Below are 20,396 nucleotides of genomic sequence, written 5' to 3'. Positions count from 1 at the left end.
TCAGCCTCCCAAAGTGCTGAGATTATAAGCATGAGCCACATTGCCTGGCAATAATTTCTTTGTAGCCAGTTTTTATACCGAAAGGCTGAGGGAAAACTAGAGTAATATTTTTAGGTTTTATGGCTGGCTTTGAGGAAAGGGAAGTTCTAGTTTCTAAGACCTAGAGAAGAGGGATTCTAGTTTCTTTGGCTTACCTTGGGGGAGAATGGGACTGAGAGACAGAGCAGGAGAAGGTCAAAGAAAAACTTCTGTGTCTAATGCTACTGAGTCCTTCATTTTGGAGTATTGTTTTCTGAGCCCAGCAAACTTTTTATTCAGCTTTGTGTTCTCAGCAGTTAGCATAATGTATAGCATATAGTAATGTGTTTTTTAAAAAAAGAGCCTATTATCATTTTTCAGTTGAAATAATGAGTCCTTGAATTAGGTCGGTGGTAGTGGGAAAGGAGGGTAGGTGGGAGAAACAGATTCAAAAAAGTCAACTTTGAATGTTAATGATAAGTTAAAGGTATGTAATTTATAGATAATGAGATTTGCACTTGAGTGAGTTTGGTATACAGATTTTTGACTTCTTAAATTTAACATTTGCTGAACATGCTAGAGAGATGACCAGTAGGCAACTAGAAATAAGGGCATAGATAGTAAGAGATAGGGATTTAGGAGTTGCCAGCATGTTGGTATTAACTGAGGCTTTGGAATAGATAATATAGGTCAGGAAGGAGAGGAGATGTAAAAAAGGTGGAGTAGAGATCCTTGGGGAAAAATATTTAACAGGTTACAGCAAAAGAAAAATTGGAGAAGTGTATTAATTGTCAGCAGTGTCCAGTAATGAAGAAAGGGAAAAGCAGGTGAGAATTGAGAACAATTTATTTGGAAATTAGAAAGTTGTTATTGAACTTTGAAAGAATAATTTCTGTCTAGTAGAGTTAAATTGAAATTAATTTGAAATAGGTGTTTGAAAGAGGTTGAGAAGCAAACAAATGATGAGCAAGTGGAAAAAGCAAGCATGTACTACTCTTTCAAAATGTGTTTTTTGGAGAAATGTGTTGTGGAAAGGGATGTGGTATCAGTTCCTTGAGGAAAAGGTAAAATGGGAGTGATATTTTTGTTTGTATTTTTGTTCTTGGATGGGGAATGGTCTTGGAAAAGTTTTTCAATTGATATACAGGAGAAAGGGGGATTGAAAGCAGGAGAGAAATTTTTAATGGAATAAGGACAGGAAGGGAAGGAAGGAAGGAAGGAGAGGGTCTGGGATCAAGGATCTCAAATGATACTGTTAGACCTGAAAAGTAGTAGGCTTCAAAAGGAAAAGAGGTATGGAAGCACAAAAACATTTAGAGTTGGCATGAGGGAATGTAAAAGATCTGTTATCTATAAAGTAGGCAACCAGGTCATTAATTGCTGTTGAAGAGTAGATAGGACAGCAGTGGGATAGTTTCTAGTGGCAGGGTGGTACAGGACATTTTGGAAGACTGGTAAAGTTCTGTTGAGAGTGACAGAATTAATGTCAGGACTGCAGGTAGATTTGAGGGCTCAGCTGAGATTGAGCTATGGAAATAAAAAACAATAATAAAAAGACTTAAAGAATATATATATTCATATATATGTAATATATATATTCCTTACATATATATCTTTATATATATCCTTATTTTATATATATCATATATGTTTATATACATATATATATAAAAATATAAAACATGACTTTTTTTTCATTAAAGAGACTGAAAAAAAAGGGAATTGAAAAATTACTTGTAGTTGCTCATTAGGATATGTAAGGCAGTTAGTTAAGGACAGCCAAATTTGCTCTACTGTCCTGATGCTTGGAAGAATTAAAGAATGGGGTACAGAGCTCGGGAGTTGGTGGCAGCAGATAGCAGTCCAGCAGTCAGTCAAGTCCTGCCTGGTCATAGGTCTGTGCCATTTAAACCTCCAGGATCAAGTCAGAGCACTTGACGCATGACTGATAATATTAGGGATTTAGTGTGAGGTGTCTTTTTAAATTTTTTTTTTTGTTATGTTCTTGCTCTATGTGTGTATTGATTAAAATATGTGAAATAAAAGCAACAGTTTGCTGATAATTAACTGTTATTTCAAAACAATTAATTTTGTATAGAAAGGTAGTATTGGCCGGATTATGAGCTTTACTGCTTATTCATTCCTGATGAAAATATGTCTGCTGGGCTTACATACCCTGTAGTGTTTATGAACTAGTAGGTTTAGAAATGAAGAGACCCTAGAGAGATAATCATTTCCTCCAAGACGTTTTGTCTTCTACCAGGAATTTTTCAATAGATATATAGGCCCAGTGGATAGGCTAACCTCTGCATGAATATTTGATAGGAGCGTTTCTGTCAGTTATGCTCTTTCTTTAAAAAAAAAAAAAAACATGAAAATAAATGCATCATTTATGTAACTCTTATAATAAATGCATAAATCGTGGGAAACAGTAAGAAGATACAATTGAAATTCAGCAGCTCAGTGAGTTATGAACCTTCTCTCTACAACTCAATTGTGTTAGTTACTGCTTAACTTAACGCTGGGTTTTCCTTTTTGCTTTCAGGAAAACCTTTAACTTACGCCCTGGGTGTTGCCTGTCAACAGTTTCCTGGTGGCTCACCGCTTCTGCCTGCTCCAGCCTTGCTCCGGCAGCTTCAAGGCTTCTGGGCTTCAGAGCTTGTTGTGAAAGCTTGCTGCTTTGGCCTGCTACCCCTGCTTCAGGTGTCAAAAGCTTTTAATTAGCTTGCTTCCTCTAATTACTATAACTAGGCCCTTACATGTCTGCATAGTCCAGTTCTAGGGTCTGAAGGGAGAATTACCTTTAGCCATTCATTCTTCTTTAAAAAATCTTTTACTCTGGCTCTCCTGGCATTCATGGGGGAGTAAGAAGTTACATTGCATGATTCACCTTTGATGGTGCTAGTCTTCAGTCTGTAGGGGCAAACTGGTGTGGGCATACTGTATTTTATAGCCAGTGTTTGTTCTGATTGGTTGATGCCCATGCTGTCCCAATTTTAAAGAATTTTGACTATTGCTACTGAATATATAAATTGTGTCTCTATAGAAAGGATATCTCTAGCTGGTTTAATAAACTCTTTGTAGTGTTTTTAGTTTGCTTATTAAAGATAATATTTATTTTCTCCCCCATTTTTAATAAATATTTTGAACACAAATTGGTCACTCACAACAGTTTTGAAAAATGCAAATGCAGCGATTTCTACACATTTTGTAATGATGACCATTAACATGTGTCAATAGGTATCAAAATTACAGGTATGATGAATGGGAAGAACTCCTCAGTACTTATAGAACTATTCAGTACTTAGAGTAGTAAAGTATACTAGCTCTCTTATCAGATAGCCAGGTACATATTCTGGTTCTATTACTTACTCATTTTGTCACTATGAGTAAGTTAATTAACTTCTCCAAACATTAGTTTACTAATTTAAGTGGGGATTATAGAATCTGCTTTAGATTGGTATAAGGATTGGCACAGAATAAGCTTTCTATAAATAAGAGTTATTTTTTGTTATTTTATTATTATTAATCATAAATGATAGTAGATGATACGTGGGGGAAATTAAAAGGTGAAAAAGACAGTAAGTAGTGAGCAGCAACAGACAAAAGATAATAAAGGCCAAGTTGTGAAGTCAGGACTTCGATGCCTGTTAAGAGAACAGAATGAGCTGGAATAAGCTGATAGATGTTTAATAAATCACAAAATACACAATTGTATCTCTTTTGTCATAATACATTATTTTTGAGTTTCAGTGTCAGTGTAGTTGTATACTTGCAGCTGAGAATATTGATGCCGTAAACTTTGCATGTATATACACCCACAGATTCCCAGTCATTCATCATTAATTCAGCTAATGTTTATTGAGTACCTACAGATTCCCAATTACTAGGTGTGTACTAGTGAACAAATAGGAAAAAAAATCCCTGCCCTCATTAGCTTATGTTGTAGTGAATGAAGCAAACAATGAACAAAATACATAAATAGAATACATAGTTCATAATGATAACAACTAATGGGAAAGGGAAGCAAAGAAATGGGTAAGAAAGTGTCAAGGGGTAAAGTGACATTTCATTGAAGGAGTGAAAGAGAAAGCTGTGTGGCTTTGTGGGGCTAGAATATTCCAGGGCTAGGGATGAACAAGTACAAAGGCTGGTTGACATTGAGCAAGATGATCATTATAGCTGGAGCAGAGTGAACCAGGGGGAGAGTAGCATGAAGTCAGGGAAGGTGGAGGGCCAGAACATGTTGGCCCCATAAGGCATAGAGGGATTTTGACTTTTACTTGGAGAGAGATGGGAAACCATTGGAAGCTGTGGAGCAGAGGAGTGTCTTGATCTGAGCTACATTTCAAGAGGATCTACTGTAGCTTCAGTGTTGAGGATAGATAGTGGGATGAGAGGACAGAAGTAGAGAGGTCAGGTAGGACAATCCAGGCAAGATTTTCTTTTGTTTGTTTGTTTTTTGAGACAGTCTCACTCACTTCAGCCCGGGCAGAAGTGCAGTGGCACGATCTCAGCTCACCGCAACCTGCGTGTCCTGGGTTCGAGCAGTTCTCCTGCCTCAGCTTCCCTAGTAGCTGGGACTGCAGGCGCCCACCACCACACCTGGCCAATTTTTGTATTTTTAGTAGAGATGGGGTTTCACTATGCTGGCCAGACTGGTCTCAAACTCCTGACCTCAGGTGATCCACCCACCTTGGCCTCCCATAGTGCTGGGATTATAGACATGAGCCATGGCGCCAGGCCTCAGGCAAGATATAATGGTAGCTTGGAATGGGCTGGAACAGAGGAGGTATGGTGAATGAATTCTTGCTATATGCGGGAAGACTAGATTTATAGAAGTCCATGGCAACTGTTTCTGTTTTCTACAACCTGTAACTTAAGAATGAACATAAAATTCTGTAATTGCAATTTGTAACTAGTTTGTAGCTTCAAATGACTAAAAAACACTAGCTTCTGTAGTGTTTACAGAGATAATTCTTGAATTATTATTATTACAGGTTTTCTAACATCATGTTTTTACTATGAAGTCTTTCAAGACATTGCTAATGTTTTAAAAAATATGTCTGTTCTGTGTTAAACTATAGTCTTGCAGTTCATACTAAATGTACTTTTAATTTTGATCAAGCTAAACAAGAAAGGACATTTTAACATACTACACTCTTATATGTTAGCTATGGTTCTTGAAAATACAGGACCTGAGGTTAGAGTTCTAAGAAAATCCTCCTCTTCTTGATTTTTAGCTACTGAAATGAATATGAATATGACTTGCAGTGTTAAAGGAGAAAAGCAAGATCAGTTTGATTTTATTTTATTACTTTGTAAACTTCATATTCTTTTCTCATCCTTTACCAATTCAATAGTTCAAGAATATTTCCTGAGCTGACATTTATTTCACCACACTCACCTTATTCCAGAAAATATTTTAGGTAGCTCATGAAACTGTTGTAAGATAGCTTTGAAAATGTTTTCCACCCTGCAGCAGCATGGCATTCCTGATGACCACACGCAAGCTAAAATGTAGCTTCATTTTAGCCCTGATCAGTTACACCACAATACCTCGACAATTAGCGGTCATTTCATGACCAGGATGTGATGTAGTATCCCATACTACTTCATTCCATGCTTCAGATTTTATGTGTTTTATATAGAAAATGTAGAAAAGCAAGTAGAAATTGCATCACCTAGAAATACCTGATTTTTTGATTCTTCTGTTAATATACATAAAGCATTTATGGTACATGTTTTATGTGTGTGTGTGTGTGTATGTATATATATATAGAGAGAGAAAAAAGTCACAGTGTACACACTTTAATAAACTTATTTGTTTATACTGTGAACTTTTCCCTATTAACATTCCTCAGTAATTTTTTAAAGTGTATGAGTAATTTTCTGTCATACTGTGAGATACCACATTTAGTCAAATTGATCATTTAGAATATTTAAGTTCATTTCAATATTTTACTATTGAAAACCACACTGGTGAATATTGTGGCTTAGTTTTTATTTGTATGTAGATATATTCAGTTGAGGGTATTTCTATCCATATTTCTATGTAAATATATTTTTCATAAGTCTAAAATTATAGAAAGTTAGAAATTAAAGGGATGAAAGGGTTTTTATTTTGGTAGTTAAGGAAACTGAAGAAATTGAGAGTTGTATTCTTTGCCACATATTAGAGGTAGAGTTGGCAGTGAAGAGATTGAGCTATAACATGCTTAGTGTAATGCCTAGCACATAATCATAGCTAATACTTATTGAATGCTTACTAAGTGCCAGACCCTTGAAAAACTTGAAAATATTTTTCACTGTGCAGCAGCATGGCAGCACTGATGACTGCACAGGTGTGTAGAATGGGTCTCATTTTGGCCCTGATCAGTTACACCACAATACCTCAATAATTAGTGGTCAATAATCCCAAGTACAAGGATTATGCTTGTATTAATTTTTAAAATCTTGACCACAATGATATAAGTATTGTTTTTAACCCTGTTATCATGACAAGGACACTGAAGTATTGAAAAGTTAAGTTTTTTGCCGAGAGTTGTACAGCTAATGACAAAACTAGAATTCAAACCCAAGTAGTCTGGCTTCAGAATCCATGCTATCACCACACCCCAAAACAGCCACAATAAATGCTAGCTAAGTGTTTGAGTGTTCAATAAATATTAGGCATCATCACCATTCCTACTGTACAGTTGTATATTCCAGAGGTTGTTTTGGTTCCAATATTTTTGGATTTTAGAAAGATAATTTAGTTAGTACACTCTATTTTATGTAACATTCCCATTGGGGTTTGGAGCAGCACTTCATAAACAGATACATTGACATTTCTTCAATGAAGCATGTTTGTTTTTAATACTAAGTGAGATTAAAAAGCAAGAATATTAATAGCCTGATGTCACTACATGCTGCCAAAGGAGTTATGAAAACCTTTTGTCTTTTAGAATTGCAGATAAGGGATTATGGACCTGTGTAAAACTCTTACCATAGTGCCTGGCATTTAGAACACACTCCTCCTTCTACTAGATTTATACTAGTAGTATTGGGTGGGTATTACTACTACCACTACTTTTGTTAGTAGTTATCATCAGGTACATACTTATAGAAAACTGGTGAATTGTAGAGTACTGCTAGTACTTTTCTCGCATTGTGACCTTAGGAGGGGAAGATACCTAAGTTTTGGAGTCTTTTAGCTATTCTTCCCTCAATCAGAATAAGAGGGTGTAAGTGTTAGCATTCTGTGTGTTTTCCCCGCCCTAAATTTAATCTTGTATAGCTTAGTGCTCCTGTCTGTCTGTCCATGTGCACTCCCAATTGTGCAGGGTTTGATTTTTGAGTCTAAGCAGTAGCTCAGGTGGTATGTTCACCCTTTCAGAGATCTTAGTGAAACAATATTTCAAGTTTTTCCTTATTCTTTATTACAGACCTTTTTAAGTTTGATTCCATTTTGAGAACAATTTAATTGACCCATCATTTCTCCAGATATGACTGAAGACTAAAGTGATTGTGTTTGAAATTGAGATACTTCCTTTTCTTTCTCACCATTTTAATTGATGAAAAACTATAATCAGTCATTATAACCACTTACAACAATTACCAAGAAATACTTAGTATTCATACACTTACTGTAATTATATGGTCATGTTATTTTTATTGCAGTCTGATCCAAATATAAATTTATTAAATAACCTTGATATGCATATTTGCTATTTTTTTTTTTTTTTTGCTCTTGAGTTTAAACCTATACTCTATTTTTGGAAATATCCCATTGAACAGCAGTTTGAAGATCTGCTGTATATAGTTTGACCTCCCTTTCTGCATATTAGGGTAGCATTTCTCTTCCTCCCCACCCACCCCCAGTAACTGGAAGCATCCTCGTTTAACCTTTATTTTCTTCTTTTGTAGGCAAGCCTCTGGCCTATGGCAAATCCAGTGGGCTGGAAGTGCCCTTATAGATTATCTGGTTAAACTGAAGCAGAGAGATAGAAATAGAAATGTAATCAATTTGTTGAGAGTGAGAAAGGGATTTTATTTATTGTATTTGATAGTTTTTGATTCACAATTGAAATGTAAAATACAGAAATAAATGTTTATTGAGGGATCTGGCCAGCAACCCACAATGCAATGGGGCTCTCTCTTTGTTCCCAGGCGGATCGGCAGGTTGAGAAATAATAGACACCCACAAGATAGTGAAAGCTGGGTCCAGGGGGGTCACTGCCTTCTGGTCCCGCGATGCTGCCAACGCATTGGATATACCAGCATTTATTCTTAAGTTTAGTCAGGGCAGGGGTAGGTTAGTGAGGGATTTAGGGTCATTTGATTATGAGGTGAGATGGTCACATGGGGATGAAGTAATTCTTTAACATCTGTATGCAGAAGTACAGTATACGGAGATAGGGATTTACAATATAGTGTGTGCATCAGTAATTTCTAACAGAGCCTTAAAACAGAAACACAGTCTTTCCGTAACCTATGATTAGCAAGATATTAATCAGTAGTAACAGTTGTAGCAAAAGCTGGTTACCAACAATCCATAGAAACAGGACGTGAAGCTAGACAACCTGTTAGACCAGAAATTCTCAGAAAGGAGTATGCCTTAACCCTAAAGAGGCCTAGAAGAGCCGTTGCAAGATGAGGGCATTTATAGCCCTGTCTTATCCTTATGGACAGGCACACCACCATGCATCTGTTTGTAGGCTCTCCACAAAGGTCTCATTCTATTCCCAGAGCTATGAGCATCTGCTTTTCTGGGATAGGAATCTTGGTGATGTGAAACCTCCCTGACTGCACATCCATTCGTAGGCTCTCTGCAGGGGGAAGCACATCATGCGCTCTTGGCTCATTCTGGCAGTCCAACCTGGTATTGTCTTTACGCAATCCTGCATGCAGTTTTGTATTTACAATAATCAGGAGTATTTCATCTTTTATTCCATAGCAATAGTTTCAGGGGGTCTCCCTACAAATGTTCCTTTTTTTTCTTTTTGGAAGGAATGTGTAAAGTTTAGTTTTTGTAAAATTGTCAGTTTTAATTGCTCTCTATACGTATGTATATGTGTGTATGTGGTTTGGGGGTTATGGTATAGTATGTAGTTTGGGGGTTATGGTATAGTGTGTAAGAGTATGTGATAAGAAAAATAGGATCGTTTTCAGTTTATTTCATATTGTTTGATCCTCACAGAACATATTTGTTTTGGCAGCTGGCCTTCCTTGTAACATGGTGTTGGAATTTTGCATGCATTATTTAATAAGCTCTAGTTCTTTCCTGTTGAACATTTTGTTCAGTTTCTTAGTAGATACTGAGTTTAAATTCCAGAGCAGAAAACTTGGAAAGGGGGATATAATGTATAATTACCAACTAATACAGTGTTCCCAAATACCAACTGATAAAGTATTCACAAATATAGTTGTTAGTTTGGCACATGTTCACTAACTTTTTCATCTGACAACATTATTTAATTTAGGATCTTAGAATTTGAACTACATTGACATAATTGATAATTGGTATTTATTTTTTTTTACAGAGAGGAAAAAGGAAAAAGGATGACTGAAAAAATTATTTGTCATTCTTTTAAAATTTATATTTCCTATATCTTTTCTAGGTTGCCGTAGTAAAACTAAAAAATGCAGATAAAGTATTTGCCATGAAAATATTGAATAAATGGGAAATGCTGAAAAGAGCTGAGGTAAGAGTCTTATGTATTGGAATATATAAATATTTTAGAAATATTTTTCAGGAACTATAAAATTACATAGAGCTCATTAAATATTACTTGGTAACATTTTGTCTATGGTGACATTCTTTAAGGCATAAAAGACAAATTCAACACAGTTGTGATATAGTTGTGATAAAGGTTACAATCCATATGCTAATTTAATATTAGTGGAATACTAAATGGAAACCCTTGTAATGTGGGGCTTATGCAGCTATATTTAAAGGACGTCTGCAAACTACTTTCTTTTGTAGAAAGACATTTTGTAGTGGCTGATTTCTAACGTGACATAACTTGTTTATATTATTCTGTATTTATCTGTATTCTGCTACAAGCAAAAGTCAGCAGGAGTTTTGAACATACCCTCTGGAAATTTTGTTTAATGCTGATTATGCAGTCACTTTGTATTTCGTTTTATATTACAGGAGTTGTAGTAAAATTTAGTAGTGCAAGAACTGCCTGCATTTTTATGTAGATTTGAGGGAAGGATTGGCTGGAGTGATGTTAAAAATATCCAGCAGCTAGTATGGCCTGGTCAGAACTGATGTCACACATAGATTTGGGGTGGAGTTCTTGGGGGTCCACTGCTGTGCTGTATCATGGGGAAGGGTTGAATGGGGTAGGCATTCTGGGGCTTCAGGGAAGCAGAACTTAACTGATGTAGAATTCTGTCAGTATTTTAACTGATAAAAAGTGATACTGATGAGCAGGCTGAGTAATAACCCTGGAAGTTGGTAAGATTAGTAAGAAAATAACAGGAAATTCGCCCTTAGAGATCTTTATCTGTCAGTACTTGTAGCAACCCAAAGATGAACAAACGTATAGGGAAAAGCAAAAAGGGTTCCCATGATGACAGATGTGGTGGCAGTGAAAGTAAATATTTCATTATTTATTTCTTTGGAGAAATTTGAAAACACAAAGAAGAAACTAATAATCACTTTTGTTCTGTTACCCAGAATTAATAACATTTTGGCCAAGTTTTTGGTTTTAGTTTTTTTTTAAACTAAAAAAAAAGAAAACAAACAAAAACCCTTAGAAGTGAAGCACAAATATATTCTTTGTAAAACAAATAATAGCATATTACAGATAAAGCCAAAGCGTTCTTTTACCACCCAAGTCCATCCTTTCTCTACCTCCCAGAGGTCATTATTTTAAAATACTATTTCTTCATTAAACATTTTTTTGTTTGTTTTTATGTATTTAGGAGATAAGGTGCAGATTACTTACATGCGTATATTGCATTGTGGTGAAGTACCCATCTAGTGAACCCGTCACCCAAATACTGAACATTGGATCCAATAGGCAACTTTTCAACCCTCACCCCCTTCCCACCCTCCCACCTTTTATAGTCTGCAATTGTATTATTCCACTCTGTATGTCCATGTGTACTCATGGTTTAGCTTCCACTTGTAAGTGAGAACATGTGGTATTGGGCTTTCTGAGTTTTTTCACTTAGGATAATGATCTCCCATTCCATTCATGTTGCTGCAGAAGATAAGATTTCATATATGTATGTATGCGTATATACATGCACACACATACATATATACATATGTGTATACACATACCACATTTGCTTTATTCAGTCCTGTGTTAATGGACAGCAAGATTGATTCTATGACTTTGCTATTGGGAATAGTGCTGTAATAAACATATGAGTACAGGTATCTTTTTGATATAATGATTTTTTTTCCTTTGGGTAGATACCCAGTAGTAGTATTGCAGGATGAAATGGTAGTTCTGAGAAATCGATGTACTGTTTTCCATAAAGATTATACTGATTTACATTCCTATTAATAGTGTATAATTTTTCCTTTTTATCTACATCCCCCCAGAGGTAATTATTGTATAGTAATACCCTGTTTGACAAAGTATCTGGGAGATTTAATGTCACATGTATCACTGGGATATGTGCTAGCATCCATTATATTCAACATCTTAGTTTTTACTTATAATTTCCCTAAGACTGAATTGCCTTACTGTCACTGGTTGAATTTCTCAAGGAGTAAATGCCGGGATTGAGTTTATTGTGCAGATATTTGTTAGGGATTTCTTTTGAGATCAACACCTGTAGAAGGGAAGGGAGGGAAATAGGATTTGTAAAGTTGTCCCATCAGCCTCAGTTGATTCCACTGGGAGCTGTGTAGCAGAAATGGCTCTTGAGAAGTGTCCTACATTGGATCAAAATGTCTAGACCATTATACACCTGCCTCTACTAGTCAGTGGACATGGACTACCCCTGAAGGACATGGCCTTGGACTGGTAGGCTTTCTTCAGCTGATGCAAACCCTGAAGGTGTGACAGCATTCCCGGCTGCTAGAGCAACAAATCCTGTTATTACAAAATAGTAAATAATTATGTTCTGTTTAGCAGAAATAACAACTGTAGTCAGTTTACTGTTTCAGAGTCAGAACCTTTAAAAAATTGAATTAAAGTTTGTACTTTTTTTTTAAATGAAGCTAGATATTTTGGGGAAGAATTGTGAAAAGGACAAATAACTGGGTTAGCTTTCATTACAGCTGGAAGTGGCAAAATTGAAAATAAAACAGTATAATTTAAAATCAAATATTTTATTGAATTAACAAGTATTAATATATTCTGTTTCTGAGACAAGATGGAATAGACTCATTTCTCCCTGTTCTCTGTGAAGTACAGCTAAAGATTCTGGACATTATATATAAAACAAGCATTAGAAGAACCCAAAAGGTAGAGAGTATAAGGTAGACCAGCTAGGGACCTCAGGACCTTAGAGTATAAGACCCCTTTTGGAGGTCAGTGTTATGCTGATAGAAAAACCTGACAAGGACCATACAAAGAAAGTTTAAGATAAATATTCCTCAAGCATTTAGATGCAAATATCTTTAACAAAATATTAGCAAATACAATTCAGCAGTATTTTAAAAGAATTATATACCATGCCCAAGTGTGATTTATTGTTGGGATGCAAGACTGATTCCATATTTGAAAGGTACGCTCGTCAAACTATTTGAGAAAACTTTTATCTTTCAGGCAGAAATTCTGCGTTGAAACTTTTAAGGAAGAATTCACTTTAAAATAGAAATTGTATTTCTATGCTTGAATAAGCATATCTTTTTTTAAAGAAAAACATTTATAAAAACCCTTCTGACCATGACTTATCCATCTTTGGAAAACAAGACCTACCAGTGATGCGTAATAAATTACAAATGAGAAGCAAAATTCCTTTTTTTTAATTTGTGTATTGTTGATGCTTTAAAACAATTTTTTCAGAGGTTTATGTCCAACTTATTTACCTTATTCTGTTTCAAGCCATATGTCAAATATATAATTAATGAGATATGAGTTACTCAAAGGTGCTAGGAAGCCTCCTCTCTTTCTATAACTGGGCAGAAAGGTGTAATAATATAATAATTGTCCAGTAATTTCACAGATTTACCATTTACAAACTTTGCTAGTTTATCACCAACAACTGTACAAGTTCATCATTTACAGACTTTGCTAGTTTATCAACAACCTCCTAAATTAATGAATTAACTACTGCTCTCAATCTGTTCTATAAATTTTACTTCTTTCTTCACTATTTGTTCAGTGAGTACTGACTTCGCTCATGAAGAGATGTCCTTACTCATTTTATGAGGAGACGCAGTATAGTTTACAGAAACACTGTCTTGAGAGTTAAACCTTTTTAAAAAATCTTTTAAAAATATTTTTATTTATTTATTGAGGCAGAGTCTTGCTCTGTTGCCCAGGCCGGAGTGCAGTGTTGTGATCTTGGCTCACTGCAACCTCTGCCTCCTGGGCTCAAGGGATCCTCCCACCTTAGCCTGGGAATAGCTGGGACTACAGGCACATGTCACCACACTCAGCTAATTTTTGTATTTTCTGTAGAAACAGGGTCTCATTATGTTGCTCAGGCTAGTCTCAAACTCCTGGGCTCAAGTGATCTGCCTGCTTGGGCCTCCCAAAGTGCTGGGATTACAGGTGGAGCCACTGCACTGGGCTGAGAGTTAAACCTTTCCAAGGCTATTAACAAAGAATGAGATATTATAAATGTATTAAATATATAGAAGTGGAAAAAATACATATTTTAAGTGGAAAAGCAATATGAAAAATCAGCCTTATAATATGATTTCATTATAATAAAATTTTCTGTTAAGGATAAATAAGAAACCCTTAATAATGATCTACTTAAGACAGAAGGACTGGGGGTATTTGAAGGAGAAAAGGGAACTTGCATTTGTTCATTTTTTACTTTGTGTAGTACTTTACTAAGAGTAACAATAATTATAAAATTATAAAAATAATTATTGAAGTTGAGTATATTAGGAGGCAGGGGTTTTTATTCTAGTTTCTCTACCCTTGTATACGTTTGAAAGTTTATGTTATAAATAGTTTATATTGTTTGTTTTCTTATTTTAATTAATGTTTTTGAAGAGACAGAGTCTTGCTCTGTGGCCCAGGCTAGAGTGCAATGGTGTGATCTTAGCTCACTTCAGCCTTAAACTCCTAGGCTCATGTGATCTTCCTGCCTCCGCCTTCCAAGTAGCTAGGACTACAAAGGTGCATGCCACCAGCCTGGCAGATTTTTTTTTTTCCCCTGTACAGACAGGGTCTTGCTATGCCAGGCAGGCTGGTTTCAAACTTCAGGCCTCAAGTAATCCTCTCACCTCACTTCCCAAAGCGTGGGACTGCGGATATGAGCCACCACTCCTGGCCTATTATTTTTATTTTTTAAAAATAATTTTTTTAGTTAAACAGTTTAACATAGATTAGAACTCAAAGTTTAATATGTTCTGTTGACTAAAGTCTGTGGAACTTTTTTTAGTTTTGAGTTATTGGTCAAATTAAATAATGAGTATTTATTAAATTCTAGCTAGAATGTTTATAAAATTTCAGATTGCTCTTATAGTGAGATAAAGCCAGGAGAAAGTAGTCTCCTAGACTCTGGCAGTCTTTACAAGCTCTCTAAAATGTTAGCAGTAAACCATAACCTCAGGTCAGTTAAATCATAAAACAGGACTTAGTAGGAAGTATGTAAAGTGCTTTCTATTTTCCCCTTAAAAAGAACCAGAATGGCTAGGTGCGGTGGCTCATGCCTGTAATCCCAGCACTTTGGGAGGCCAAGGTGGGAGGATCATGAGGTCAGGAGAGGAAGACCATCCTGGCTAACACAGCGAAACCCTGTCTCTACTGAAAATACAAAAAAATTAACTGGGCCTGGTGGCGCTCACCTGTAGTCCTAGCTACTCGGGAGGCTAAGGCAGGAGAATTGCTCGAATCCAGGAGGCAGAGGTTGTAGTGAGCTGAGATTGTGCCACTGCACACCAGCCTGGGCGACAGAGCAAGAAAAAAGAACCAAAGCATAGTGTTGTAGATTTTAGTAATTTAATTGTTTTGTGTATCATGGCTGTTGAATTTACCTTGTGGGAAACAATAATCACTTATTATATATAGCATACTGTATGATAATGTTTTTAGTGTATCTGGAATATGGTGTAGCCATTAAGAAAAAATTAGGTAGACTTCTATGTACTGATACGGAAGGATGTTCAAATTCATTGTTACTTGAAAAAAAAAAAAACAACTTACAGAGCACTATAATCTCATTTGTATAAAGACCAAAACATATAGGAGAGGTGGAATACCATGTGAATATATAATCTCTGTGTGCACGCATTCATGCTTATATAGACACAGATTTTCTGAAAGGATTCTGACCAAAGAGTTAATAATGGTAACCTCTGGACACAACAGTTGGTCAGTGAAACTATGGGAACATGACTCAGGGAGACTTTTACTTTCTTAGAGTTATCTTTGAAGTTTCTGTCATAGTGTTATTTTTGTTTCTTTTTAGTTAAAAATTAAGGATAATGTATTACAAAATTATGATATATAAAACTAATTTTTAGGCTGGGTGTGGTAGCTCATACCTGTAATCCTAGCACTTTGAGGGGGCGGAAGATTGCTTGAGCCCAGTAGTATAAGACCAACCTGAGCAAGATAGTGAGATCTCGTCTCTAGAAAGAAATTAAAAAATTAGCTGGTCATAGTGGTGTGCACCTGTAGTCCCAGCTACTCGAGAGGCAAAGGTGGGGGGATCACTTGAGCCCAGGAGCCTGGGCTGCAGTGAGCTGTGATCGTACCACTGTACTCCAGCTTGGGCAATAGAGTGAGATCCTGTACCAAAAAAAAAAAAAGTTAAAAAATTATTTTTTATTTTTGTTTATATATTTCTAAGGTTCTCCAGGATATACTTTTATAGTAGTGGAAATATATTCTCAGAATAAACTACAACTTTAAAAAAACAATTTGAAAAACCAATCCATTAGATAAAATGGACAAGGGAAGTGAACAATTAAAAGACAAAGTTCAGGTGTTCAGTAAGTGTATGTAAAGCTATTTATCTGCACGTGTAATTAGGAATATATTAATTAAAGGAATAATGATATTATTTCACACCCATCGTGTTGGCAACCACTTAAAAGTCTAATAATGTCACATGTAGTTAAGGATATGGGGAAAAGCAGAGCTTTTATATTCTGGGTGGAGATAGTAATTGGTATAGCACTCAGGAAAGAAAATTGGCCAAATGGTGAAGTTGAAATTTGCATTTAGCATTTCTACTTCTAAGTATATACAGTGGAGAAACTCTTGCACATTTGTACAAATATGTCTATTCCAACATTGTATAATAATAATACAAAACTGGAAATAACCTATGTTTCTCCATGGTTATTGCATAAATAAATTATAGTGCGTTCAAACAATGGTATGCCATAGCAGTTAAAAGAAGAGCAGTCATTCTTGAGAGAAAAAAAAAAAAACAAATTGCAAAAGGATAGATAAAATTATACCATTCACATAAATTTTTTCGTTTTCTTTTTCTTTCTTTTTTTTGAGACAAGGTCTCACCCTGTCACCCAGGTTGGAGTGCAGTGATGCTATCTTGGCCCACTGCAACCTGTGCCTCCTGGGTTCAAGCAATTCTCCCGCCTTAGCCTCCTGGGTAGCTGGGATTATAGGTGTATGCCACCATACCCTGCTGATTTTTGTATTTTTTTAGAGACAGGGTTTCGCTATGTTGCCCAGGCTGATCTGAACTCCTGAGCTCAAGCAGTCTGCCCGCCTCGGCATCCCAGAGTGCTAGGATTATAGGCATGAGCCACTGCGCCTGGCCCATGAACATTTTCAAAACATAAAACAAATCTGTTGTTTATAGACATACACATGTGTGATCAAGTCATATAATTGGACTATCCACTGACTTCAGATTATTAATTACAACGGGAGAAAGGGAAGAGAATGGGTTCGCAGTTTGGGGTAGGAAGGCTACAATTTACATGTTATTTCTTTAAAAAGATCAGAAGTAATATGGCAAAATGTAGACATTTATATTATCTGGATGGTGTGTTGGTCCGTAGTTCTTAAATTATTATGTGTGTTTTTCTGATTGTTTTGAACTATAAAAGTGTTTTTTTAATATAAAATATATTTTTAAAAGTTACTATTCCAGTAGCCCAGTTTCTGAGGGTGGTTTGAAACTTGTGTTATTGAAATGTCTTATAATATCAGGTGTATTCCTTTTCCATAACAGAAACAATATAATAAACATAGTAATTCTTTGTGTATTTCCTAGTTTTATATAAACTATACTCTAAAATTTTTCTTTTTGCATTTCAGACAGCATGTTTTCGTGAAGAAAGAGATGTATTAGTGAATGGAGACAATAAATGGATTACAGCCTTGCACTATGCTTTCCAGGATGACAATAACTTAGTAAGAATCATTTTTGTATTTCTATATACTTACTATTTTTTTGTTGGAAGAATTAGAATTATTTTTATTTAAACATCATTTAAATGTAGATTTCATATAAAAAACCAAACACCACATGTTCTCACTCATAGGTGGGGACTGAACAGTGAGAACACTTGAACACAGGAAGGAGAACATCACGCACCGGGGCCTGTCGGGGGGTGAGGGGAGGGGGCAGGGATAGCATTAGGAGATATACGTAATGTAAACGACAAGTTAATGGGTGCACCACACCAGCATGGCACATGTATACATATGTAACAAACCTGCACGTTGTGCACATGTACCCTAGAACTTTAAAGTATAATTTTAAAAAAAGAAAATTAACAGCATTTCACACAGGGTAACTTGTTCACTTGATATGTGGGTGTTTTTTTTTCTCCCTGGAAATTTGATACCTTTTCATTGGAATTCTTTATAAAAGCTTAAAAAGCAAGTCAAAGCTAAATCCAAACATATAATTGCTATTAGTTAAGTTCTGTAGAAGGCCTTCAGGAGTTTTTCATAATACCTTTAATACCAGTACCATTCCTCTTCCCCTGCTCCTGTTGAAGTCCAGCTAGCACTTTAAAATTGTGCTCAAATTCATCTTAAAATAATCATTTCCAGAATTTCCCATTGAAATTAATCTTTCTCATCTCATTCTAACTTTATGTTTTTAAATTATTTTTATTACATAACACGTGTGTATATATCTCTGATTTTTTTTGATACAACTTTAAAAAACATTTAAATAGGCTGGATGTCGTGGCTCACACATGTAATCCCAGCACTTTGGGAGGCCGAGGCGGGCGGATCATGAGGTTGGGAGATTGAGACCATCCTAGCTAACATGGTGAAACCCCGTCTCTACTAACAATACAAAAAATTAGCCGGGCGTGGTGGCGGGCACCTCTAGTCCCAGCTACTCAGGAGACTGAGGCAGAAGAATGGCGTGAACCCGGGAGGTGGAGGTTGCAGTGAGCCGAGATCGTGCCACTGCACTCCAGCCTGGGTGACAGAGCGAGACTCAGTCTCAAAAAAAAATTAAATAAGTTACATGGACTGTACCATCTTTAGATAAAATAAAATTAAAGGTTTTTCCAACCCCACTGGAAACAAGGGAAAAAAAATAAAGGTTTATGCAACTCTATAATACTCATGGGGTTTGTCTGATTTCAGGCCAGATCTAGGTGTTCAAATAATGTCATTACTTGTCTTTTATATACCTTACATGCTTATAGAGTATAATAATGTTTTATTAAACTGCAGATGGTGACCCATTAGTGGGTAATAACATCAATTAAGTCAGTTACAAGCAGGAATTTTTTTCTTTTTCTTTTTTTTTTTAATTTTAAAGAGACAAGATCTTACTCTGTTGCCCAGGCTGGATCTTGCTCTGTTGCCCAATTAGAGCTCACTCTGCCTCTGACTCCTGGGCTCAAGCAACCCTCCCACCTCAGCCTCTTGAGTAACTGGAACTGCAGGTGTGTGCCACTGTGCCCCACTAACTTAATTTTTTTTTTTTTTTTTTTAGTAAAAATGGGGTCTCAGTTTGTTGCTCAGGCTCATCTTGAACTCTTGACTTCAAGTGATCCTATCAGCTTGACCTCCTAAGGTGTGTGGATTACAGGCATGAGCCACCATGCCCAGCCATAAGCAACATTTTTGAAGATTAAATAGAATAAAAAATGACAGAGTTAATGACAAGTAGTAAGAGTGAATATGGTCTCATGACACATTTCTTTTATAATATACTGAATTATCAAATTATCATATAAGCCATATATATTATTGTGGGTTATAGTGAGAATTGTTTAAAAGCCATAGCATAAAGAGTTTTGTATGCGCTAGTTGCATAGTTGTTAAATTGAATATAATGATGTTTTAACTGGATTTATTCTTTTTAATATACAAAATTTTAGGGGTGAATGTATCATGCAAATATAATCTGCATGGGTTTGTTAACAACACTTGCAAGAGCAGATTAAAACACATCCCACATCTTTGCCTAGAAAAATTATAGCAATGTATCATGATAATTTTCAAAATGTTTTCAAATAATAAATAAAATCCACTATGACATTGTATTCTGTATTAGATAAATGTAACACTGCAGATTTGTGCATTGCTTAAAAATCTACATTTTGGTATAAATATAGAAAAATTATAATTTTGTAGATATATTAATAGAAGTAAATTACTCAAATACCAAATTTTATATAGCAAAAAAAGCCTGAACTGTGATTTATCTCTCTCCTCTCGTTTAGTTTTATTTCCATTCTTTTCTATTTGACATTAGGGTTAACATTTCTTTTTCAAAGACATTTCTCAGGGAAAAATAGTCTGTATATACCACTCAGTAATTACTAAAATAGAATTAAAGACATAACTGGAGGAGGAATGAAACACTGTAGCAGTCAAATCTCCTATAACTTGCCAGTGTTTCTTTAGTTTAGGAGAGCCTTCATCATATATTCATCACAAGAGTCAGAGGTCTTGGTTATCATCAAAGATTTCCTTTTGAACATTTTTGCAATATTAGAAAATAAAATCATTAAAAACTGTTGACAAAGCTAATTTTAGATACCATAAAAGGAAATTTTATTATATATAATTCTTTTTCAAAGTAATGTTTAACTCTGATAGCTTTTCAGTTGCCAAGTAAAGAACATAATTTATAATGTTATACAGTTTGAGAAAGCTGTGGCAAATAACTTTCATTTCTAACCTACTTGCCACTATAGTTTATGAAAAAATTTGCAGTTATAGCAAGTAGACCTTTTGTGTGTTTCAGAAAAAGGCACATAATTTAATGAATGGTAGATATGTGATTAGATCATTTTTTTCTTTAAAGAAAGCTCGTTAAATACAAATCTGCTTGGTTGTGTC

At 35.5% G+C, this 20,396-nt stretch overlaps 1 protein-coding gene across 1 annotated transcript in view; it reads left to right on the top strand.

Annotated features, from left to right (window-relative positions):
• Positions 1–20,396, top strand: part of CDC42BPA (CDC42 binding protein kinase alpha (DMPK-like)) — a 314,354-nt gene that overhangs the window by 91,945 nt on the left and 202,013 nt on the right. The window contains exons 3-4 of the mRNA XM_011948976.1: positions 9,621–9,704; positions 17,391–17,486. Of these exons, the coding sequence (XP_011804366.1) occupies positions 9,621–9,704; positions 17,391–17,486 (180 nt within the window). The remainder of the gene's footprint in view (positions 1–9,620; positions 9,705–17,390; positions 17,487–20,396) is intronic.

The sequence above is a fragment of the Colobus angolensis genome, unplaced genomic scaffold (genome assembly GCF_000951035.1).
Source record: "Colobus angolensis palliatus isolate OR3802 unplaced genomic scaffold, Cang.pa_1.0 Scaffold288, whole genome shotgun sequence".
In the NCBI taxonomy this organism is placed as follows: Eukaryota; Metazoa; Chordata; class Mammalia; order Primates; family Cercopithecidae; genus Colobus; species Colobus angolensis.
Note: the sequence above shows the minus strand (reverse complement) of the source record. Positions and strands in the feature narration are given on the sequence as shown.